Source organism: Vigna unguiculata, chromosome 3, assembly GCF_004118075.2.
Source record: "Vigna unguiculata cultivar IT97K-499-35 chromosome 3, ASM411807v1, whole genome shotgun sequence".
NCBI classification, from domain to species: Eukaryota; Viridiplantae; Streptophyta; class Magnoliopsida; order Fabales; family Fabaceae; genus Vigna; species Vigna unguiculata.
The window spans coordinates 41,953,238-41,963,332 of record NC_040281.1 but is presented as its reverse complement, the minus strand read 5'-3'; the positions used below and the strand labels follow the sequence as shown (position 1 = coordinate 41,963,332).

The following is a 10,095-nucleotide window of genomic DNA, read 5'->3' as shown; positions in this document are numbered from 1 at the left end:
TCGTATTCATGTCCATCAGGTATCTTTTATGCAGGTATCTGCCTATTTTTTCATGTCTGTGAGTATCACGGGTACCTGTAGGTATTTACAAAATTATTCAAAAAACAAATATTTATTCATAAATTCAAATAAAATAAAATATATTACTGTCATAAATTTTAAATAAAGTTCAAATAAACTCAAGTTCATACAACTCCAAATAATTATAAAAGTAAATATAAAATTACATTCAACACAATGAAAATTATTTAATTAGTGTTTTGATCAACAAGTCCACTTTCTCCGATTGATTCCTTCAAAATAAACAAATAATAAACCTAAACTGCTACGTGCCAAATATTCTTATTTTGATTCCATCATTTGAAGATGGTTTGATGTATATACCCAATTTCAAATAAAGGAGAGAGAAGAATGTCAAAGGGTGTACATGGAAGAAGATAACATACAAATACTTGAAGCTCGAAGAATGAAGACAAAAGACAAGACAAGATGTGCAACTTATAAAAAATTAGGTCAAAATGTTTTTTACTAATATATATTTATATATATAAGGGTATTTTTGTGAATTAAAGTTTAGCGGGTACAGGTATCCACAGGTACGTATACTATGATACCCGTACCCGCCCCGTTATAACATGCAAGTATCAAAAATACTTGTACTCACGAGTATCCATTTTTAATATTTGTTTTCTACTTGTTGCGGATTTTATCTATAGATACCCATAATTACGAATTTTTTTGACATCCCTAATTATGATATAAAATCAGTCTAGTAGGAAAAATGTTATGGGTCATGGAGAATTTTAGAAAAATAAATTAATTAATTAAATAATATGATTTATACGAAGTATAATTATGGGCAGAGAAAATGTTACCAAAATAAATAAATAAAATAATGTTACTTATATGAAGTATAATTATGGGCCTAAATGTCATTTGATAAAATAGAATGATTTATTGGTTAGTACGAGAAGTAGAGATGACAAATAAATATGATTCCGTGGATATTGTTCGAACTCATTTCCATTTTGACAGGAAATCCCTGCATTGACTAGGTATGGATATGACTATGGGGAATCTCCGATATTTTCAATTTGGCATGGGGATGGGGATGAGGATGTACATATCCCCGCCATAATACTCGTCCCCGCCGTATCTCCATCCTCGTTTAAATTATTAAAATATTCACAATTAATTAAGTAACCATATATATATATATATATATATATATATATATATATATATATATATATATACTTTCTATATTTTATTTCTTTTAATTATTTGATTTGTTATGAAACTTATTCGCATCTCCAATATATTTTTTATCTTATCGTAACTTTTATGTAATTATGTTAAAATGATGTATATCAATTAAAAAAAATTATTTCTAACATTTGAATATTTCTATTATTTTTTAATATTTTTATTTATTGTATATTTTCCTTTCACATGAGAATGTTTAATACTCTCAATTTAAGTGTTTAATAGCATAAACCTTTCATTTACTAGGTAATATAAAAAAAATTACTTATTATTATTAATTTTTGTTTCATTTGAAGAACTCTTTTGTTTCGCTACAACAATTTTTCTAACTTCTCAACCATTGAGTATATATGTTGATATTTGAAAAGGTTTCTTAGATCTCTAAGATATTTTTCATTTTATCATACCCTTAATTATACATTTATTTTCCTTTGTGTGATTCCTTTCAATAGTCTCCAAATTGTTTATAAGACACACATTTGTTAATTTTTTAATATATTTATTTTTTGTTTATTTTCATAATGTAGAATACTATTTCGATATATTTAATCTAATTATTTTTTATTTTCTAACTCATTACAATCATACTTTAATTTTTTTCACTATAATTGTATAAATAATTTTTATTTACTACAATATGAAAATTTAATGTAATTGCCATGAATATTTTTTATCACCATCCAACAAATATTAGAATTTAAAAGATACAAGATCTATGTTAAAATTTTATTGGTTAAAATACCTTTTTGGTCCCAATTTTCGTTAAGTTTTTTCAAATAAGTCCTAATTTTGGTTTTGTGTTCAAATAAGTCCCAATTTTTGTTAATTTTGTTCAATTGAGTCATTTTTTGCTAACACCGTTTAAATCATTAACGACCATGAACAGTGACTGCCACATGTCACTTCATGGTTATTTTGAATTTTTTTTTGAAATTTTTTGAATTTTTTTTAAAATGTACATCTGTCAATCCAATAGTGTGTCATGTGTCACTTCATGGTTTTTTTGAATTTTTTTTGATTTTTTGATTTTTTTTTAAATTTCCATGTGTCAACCAAGTAGCGTGCCACGTGTCAAAGTAAATGTTTTATATTCAATTTGGTCCCTATATTTGTTATTTTTGTTCAATTTAGTCCCAATTTTTGTTTAAAATTGACCAATTTTGTCCCTGTCAAAGATGTTACCAAATTTAATTTTTATATCAAAGTTATAATGATGTGAATTTTAATATATTATATAAAAATATTTAATAAAAAATGTGAATTTTAATATAAAAATTAAATTTGGTTTTAATTTGGAGAGGGACCAAATTGGTTAATGTTAACAAAAATTGGGACCTAATTGAACAAAAATAACAAATATTAGGACCAAATTGAATATAGAATATTAACTTTGACACGTGGCACACTACTGAATTGACACGTGGACATTTATAAAAATTTTAAAAAAATTCAAAAATAAAAAAATTCAAAAAAACCATGAAGTGACACGTGGCACACTACTGAATTGACACGTGTACATTTAAAAAATTTTAAAAAAATAAAAAAAATTCAAAAAAACCACAAAGTGACAAGTGGCAGTCACTATTCATGGCCGTTAATGATTTAAACGGTGTTAGCAAAAAATGACCTAATTGAACAAAATTGACAAAAATTTGGACCTATTTGAACACAAAACCAAAATCAGGACTTATTTGAAAAAATTTGACGAAAATTGGGACCAAAAAGGTATTTTAACCAATTTTATTATTATGTTTATTATTTGTTCTTTGCGTCATTTTGATCAAGTGTTGTATTATAACTTTTATTAGTGTATGAAAAAGAGATTCATTATAATTTTAAAAAATTGAAGTAAACAAACATTTAAAATATAATTTAATTTGAATAATTTTTTTCCTTTTATATTTTTTAAAAAATACTTTTAAATTTTATCAACTAGGTTTCATTAATGTTTGCAAATTTAATAAATATTTTGGTTCTCATGAAATATTATTTCGTATTCTAATCTAAAATGTAAACAATTATAATTTATGTGAAAGTATTTGATATCAAAGAAGCAACCATCCTCATAATATTGAATATTTGATAATATTATGTTTCCTTTACTGTAGTTTTTTAATTTTTTTATAAAAATTAATTAAAATTAATATTAAAGTAGTAAGAAAACAGGTACGAGTAAGGATGGCAACTGGGCGGGACGGGGACGGGTTTCGCTATCCCATACCCATCCCCGTAAAAAAATCCATCCCCATTCCCATACCCAAACCCAACGGATATCAAACTTTTGTTCCATCCCCATTCCCACCCGGGTAACGGATATAATCTCGTACTCATAACCGTACCCGTTCTCTAACTACTTCAATATTAATTTTTATAAAAAATAAATTACGGTAAAGGAAACATAATATTATCAAATATTCAATAGTAGGAGGATGATTGTTTCTTCCATGTCAAATACTTTGAAATAAATTATAATTGTTTACATTTTAGATTAGAATACCAAATAAAATTTCATGAGAACCAAAACATTTAATAAATTTGCAAAATATAAACATTAATGAAACTTAGTTGATAAAATTAAAAAATATTTTAAAAAGATATAAAAGGAAAACAAATATTCAAATTAAAATATATTCCAAATGTTTGTTTACTTCAATTTTTTAAATTCTAATGAATATTTTTTTGTACACTAATAAAAGTTATAATACATCACTTGATCAAAATGACACAAAGAACAAATAATAAACACAATAATAAATTTTGACATAGATTTTGTATCTTTGGAACTCCAATATATATTGGATAGTGACAAAAAAATTTTCAAGGCAATTACATTAGATTTTTATATTGTAGTAAATAAAATTTATTTATACAATTAAAGTGAAAAAATCACAGTATGATTGATAATGAGTTAGAAAATAAAAAATAATAAGATAGAAAATATCGAAATATTATTCTACATGATAGAAATAAAAAATAAATAAAAATATTAAAAGGTTAACAAATGTGTGTCTTAGAAATAATTTGAGAGACTATTGAAAGAAATTGCACAAAGGAAATCAAATGTATAATTAAAGGTATAATAAGATGAAAAATACCTTAGAAATCTAAGAAAACTTTTCAAATATCAACATATGTACCCAATAGTTGAAAAAAAACGAAAATTATTTTAACGAAACAAAAGAGTTCTTTAAATTAAACAAAAATTAATAATAATAAGTAAATAATTTTTTTTATATTACTTTAAATTGAGAGTATTAAACATTCTCATATGAAAGGAAAATATATAATAAATAAAAATAGTAAAAAATAATAGAAATATTCAAATATGAGGCATAAATTTTTTTTAATTGACATACATCATTTAAACATAATTACATAAAGGTTATGATAAGATTAAAAATATATTGGAGATGCGAATGAGTTTCATAACAAACCAAATAATTAGAAGAAATAAAAATAGAATATATATATATATATATATATATATATATATATATATATGATTACTTAATTAATTGTGAATATTTTAAAAATTTAAACGAGGACGGAGATATGGATGAGTATTATGGCGGGGATATGTTCATCCTCATACCCAATTGAAAAAGTCATGGATTCTCCATACCCATACCCATACCCAGTCATTGCAGAAATTTCCTGTCAAAACAGGGACATGTTCGGACAATACAAACGGGGACGAGTTTATTTGCCATCTCTACGTACGGGTATGAGTACGAAATTTTACCCGTCATCCGGTGGGGATGAGACAAAAGTTTGATACCCCTTAGGTTTGGGTATGAGGATGAATTTTTTTTAAGGAAATGAGTATGAGATAGCGAAAGTCATCCTCACCCCGCTCCGTTGTCATCCCTAATGAGAAGTCGTATTTTAAAATTGATTGTAACCAACTTTATATACGTTGGCTAAGCCAAAAAGAGTTTTGTCTCTACCATAATAGTTACTCACTATTAACATTAAGAAAGAGTGTGAAAAGAAAAAAAAGGCAAAAAAAACATCATGAAAAGAAGATTGAAGAACTTATTCTCGTTAACTTTTTCGGGATCAAGAAAAGTTTCTCTCACTATTATAAAAGAAAGAATAACAGATTCTAAGATCCCAATGATATGCAAGAGTTTCTTGAATTACGCATGTATGAAAACTATAACCTACATTATTTTTCCACGGTTGTGATGATATATTGTTGATGATAAGGATATTTTGCAGAAGAAATGCAGTTTGGAAAAAAATTGATGACTCATTTTAAGAAACACCTTGAGTAGGGATGATCATAGATTGCATTTTTAATAATTCAATCCATATTCATTTTAGGTCCAGATAATTGGATCATATTTTCAATCCAAATTTATTTTTTCAACAGAACAAGTTTGTTTTTTTTTTTTTTTAAATCAAGATCCAAATATTTGGATCAAGTTCAAAATCTAGAATCCATTTTTAATAAAAGAAATTTTAATTGAATTTTTTAAAACTTATGTCCTTATTGCCGATACCATCAAACTTCGCAGATTTGTTTTCGAGCCCAACTCGACCAAATTTCAGCATGGAAAGGACTCGATTGACTTCGGTCGTGGCCAACCGAATTTTGGACGAGGTCGACTTGGTCGAATTCGGCCGAATTTTGGTTGGGGTCGACTCGACCAAATTCGATTTCGGTCGGGGTCGACTCGGTAGAGTATGTAAAAATTTCGGTCAAGACCGACTTGGTAAAATTTAACCGCATACAACTGAATTTAAGGTGAGGAAGACGTGGCCGAATACGACCAAATTTAGGCCAAGAAAGACTCGGCAAAATTTCGGTCGAGATCGACTTGACTGAATTCGGTCGAATTTTGGCTGGGTCCGATTTCACCTAATACGGCCAAATTTTGATCAAAGGCTGACTCGGGCGAATACAACTAAATTTGGGCTAGTGCCGACTCGACCAAATTTTGGTTGGGGACAACTCGACTGAATTTGGCCTAATTTCGGTCGAGGCCAACTCGGCTGAGTACGACCAAATTTAGGTCGCGACTAACTGAACTAAAACATCCAAATTTTTTCTGGGGCTGACTCGGCCGAATACGACCAAATTTAGGCTAGGGCCGACTCAACCAAATTTCGGCCAAGGTTGACTTGATTGAATTCAGCCAAATTTCGGTTAAATCCGACTTGACTGAATGTTGCCAAATTTCGATCGTGGTTGGCTCCGTCAAAATGGCCGAATTTCAATCGGGGCTGATTCAATTAAACTCGACTGAAGTTGGTCGCGACTAACTCGACTAAATTTAGCCAAATTTCGGTTTGGTTTGACTCTGTTGAATACGACAAAATTTGGATTGTGACCGACTATTCTGAATATAGCCAAATTTTGTTTGGGGCCATCTTAGCCGAACACGACCAAATTTGGGCCAGACCAAATTTGGGCCAAGGCTGACTCGGCCATATTTTGACCAGGGCCAACTCGACCGAATTCGACTAAATTTTGACCGGAGCCAATTAGGCTGAATACAGCCAAATTTTGGTCTCGGTCGACTCTATCGAAAAAGACCAAATTTTGTCCGGGGCCGAATCAGCACAATGCAGTCAAATTTGGGTTAAGGTTCGACCGAATACTTCCAAATTTGGTTTAGGGCCGGTTGGGCCAGATTTCAATCGGGACCCCGACTTGACTGAATTTGGCCGAATACGAATAAATTTATATAGGACCATGTCGACTTAATCGAATACGACCAAATTTGGGGCTAGTCCATCTCGACCTTTAGCCTAACCTAACTAAAAATTTAAATTAAAAATTTGGATGAGATTTTTTGGAACATCCATATTTAAAAATCTAGATTTAGAAAATAAATATCCAATTCATAAAATATATAAAATGTAAATCAGATTGAAATTCAGATCCAATAAAATATATTTTAAATGAATTAGATTTTTAATAAAATAGATATTAAATGAATTGAATCATAGAAAAATAATTTGGATATAAAAAATTAGATTTTTTCCTATACTTAACCTTGAGTGTATATCTCAATGTGCTCTAAGTTGTTTATCAAGAGTTGTTTAATCTTTTTAACAATGTCAATATATGGAGGATTTTACCTACATCGTATTCGGTTAAGTATGGTGTTGTCATTGGTACCCTTGAAGTAATTTACATTGCACTCATTCGCCACATTGACTTTGGCGGTTGTTGCAACCACGTATTTTGTTGTTTAATTTATCTATTCTATCTATAAATATAAAGAAAGTGAGAGTACTTAACTGGAGAAAATAAAAGTACTATTTAAATTAATGTTGACGATGGCAAATTTACACCATTGGTTTGAATAAAATAAAGATATATTTCAGTAAATAGAAAAAACACATTATTGTCTTGCTATATCAAAATTTGAAATAAATAATTAAAAATTAGCATAAGTATTTCAAACATGTATATGAAAACAAAAGTCATTCACTTCATTTTTCTGTGACAATTTACCTGGTTACTGTGAATTTTGTACAGAATCCTACTTAAAGTTACCAAGCAAGAACTCATCAACACAACAAAATCCAACCTCGTCAATCAAAAAACACTCATCTACATATAATGAACCAAAATTAACTTAGGACAAAAAGAAAAAAAAGAATGAATTTGGACACAGATGTATTACTATATTACACTCTTTATACTGTGTAAATCAGCTAATGGTTTGTTTCTTATGAAAGCTACCAAGTAGTTGCCTTGAACGAACCCTGACTTGTAATCTTACAAGTGCGTGCATACACTGCATTGCTATACGTGATTGTTTCCTCACCCACACCCCACGAACCAAAGCTTGCACCTTCACTAGCCCTTTTAATGCCTTATATGCTCGTCTCGCCTGTCCCACAAATAATTCAACTCAAAATCATAAAATCAATGAATCTTTAAATCAAAGCAGAAAATTGGTTTATAAGAATGCATACAAGATGTCCCCTGAAGAAAGCTTGGATCTTAATGGCCGCAACATCTTCCTTGGTGATCGCAGAAATAGGTTTTGGTTTTGGTGTTGGTGTTGGTGATGGTGTAGGGAAACTGAAGTCTTCGTTCCTAAGAATGGGTTCTTCGCATTCGTTGGCGCAAACACTTGTGCCGGGGAGAATGATGTCTTTGTTGGATGATCTGATGAATCTTCCACGAAGAATTCTGAACCATTTTTGCGACACACCCATTTTACTTGTTTTCTTTTTGGTTGGAGTGAAGTTCTTAGTTATGATGTGATGGATTTAAATGTGAGGGAGTGGCGTAGAGTTGAGGGAAACATGTTTGAAAACCTTTTTCTTTTTCTTTAGTGGTGCCTGTTATAGTGATGGATATGTCAGAGTTGTGAAACTGAAAACGTGGCGGCATGATTTTCTTTGTGACGATTCCAGTGTGTGTTCAAAGCATTCGCATGAATAAAATAAAGTGTCACAATCGCAAATTCTTCTCTCGGATTTAGTCATCTCAATAAAAAGACCTTAATTATATTTGTGAGACTTAAACTTGAATTTATGAGAAGTCCATTTTGAGAACCTGGAGCAATGCAGAAAGTAGCCACTGTAAACAATCTGTGGCAGTTAATATACTTCAAAGGTAACTAATTAAGCAAGTATTAGAAGCAAACCAAGAGTTATTACCACGATTTAACTCCATGAAGATTCCTTACTGAGGAAGAAGAAATTAACTTGATTTAGAGTTCTGACATTCAACCAAAAAGGATGCTTGTTCTCAACTCCAATGAAGAAAAACGTTTGCCTAAAGATGAAGTTAAGGCTGACACCACAGTATCGATATCTGATATTGTTTTTTTTTGCTGTTTTCTGTTATGTTTTAATTTGTATTTAAAATATACTATACTGATATTTTAAATATTTTTTTAATATATTTTAAAACATTAAAATCAATGAAAGTACAATAAAAAAACAACATACACAAAATCAGCACAGAATTTGTAATCACCGTCGTCTCTCCCAAAGAAGAAACTGTTTCAAATATTTTACTTGAAGGAAAAATTATTGGATAATTAAAATAAAAGATCAGGGACCTAAATTTTATTTCAACATAAAAAGGAAAAAAATTCTAGATAAACTTTCACTATTGAAAAAGGTGTCAATAGGTGATTGACGATGTTTGTTGGATATTATATTTATTTATTAATGAAATTATTTTGTCTTACAATTGTACATTAATTTATCATGTGAATGTTAACGCAGAAAAAATTGATAAAAAAATAAAAAAATCATTCTTTTGTTGTAAGACATGTGATGTAAAGATTGATTTAAATTTTGTACCATTCTCTTCTTTTGTTGTAGTTGCGACATGTTTTCTTCTTCCTGTTTTATGATGGTAGTGAAAGTTTATCTCTAGTGGCTATTATTTTTCAACGTGGTCTTTTTGCGTCTTTGTTTTATTTATCGCAGCGGATGTTTCTCTTCCAACACATTAGAACATTTTTTGGTGAACGTACCTTTTATTTATGTGTTGTTTTATACATTTTATTTTATTATCAATAAATTTGTGGTTGTATTTGAAATTTTCAAATGTTTAATATATTGTGGATTTAACCATTGGTTAATTGATATCGAAAATTTTCTTTTTTGAATTTGAAGTATAATGTTTTATTTAGTTTTTTAAATTTATAATTATACAATTATTTTTTTTTTCATATCACTTAAAATTGTAAGTTGTTTAAAAGTTTAATTTATACTTTAAAAAAAAAGGTTAAATATATTTTTAGTCCTTAATTTTTAATTTTAGTATAAATTATAATTAGTTTCTTCTTAAAATTTAATCAAATTTAGTTCATTAACCTTAAAACTACCTGAGACATTTAACTA

The 10,095-nt window shown here is 28.8% G+C and overlaps 1 protein-coding gene across 1 annotated transcript; it reads right to left on the bottom strand.

Moving 5' to 3' along the window:
- Positions 1 to 7,815: 7,815 nt before the first annotated feature.
- LOC114179724 (protein IQ-DOMAIN 14) lies at positions 7,816 to 8,486 on the bottom strand. Its single transcript, XM_028066149.1, has 2 exons — positions 8,203 to 8,486; positions 7,816 to 8,117 (listed from the first exon to the last, which is right to left on the bottom strand). Exons 1-2 carry the CDS (start codon positions 8,446 to 8,448, stop codon positions 7,935 to 7,937), a joined length of 429 nt encoding a protein of 142 aa, XP_027921950.1. The 5' UTR covers positions 8,449 to 8,486; the 3' UTR covers positions 7,816 to 7,934.
- Between the last annotated feature and the right edge of the window lie 1,609 nt (positions 8,487 to 10,095).

What these genes read in the sequence shown, in the direction of transcription:
- LOC114179724 (XM_028066149.1), bottom strand. Translation starts at nt 8,448, where the DNA reads ATGGGTGTGTCGCAAAAATGGTTCAGAATTCTTCGTGGAAGATTCATC. An exon ending in CTTTCTTCAGGGGACATCTT is followed by an intron (nt 8,118 to 8,202) that starts GTATGCATTCTT and finishes TTTGTGGGACAG; the next exon opens with GCGAGACGAGCATATAAGGC.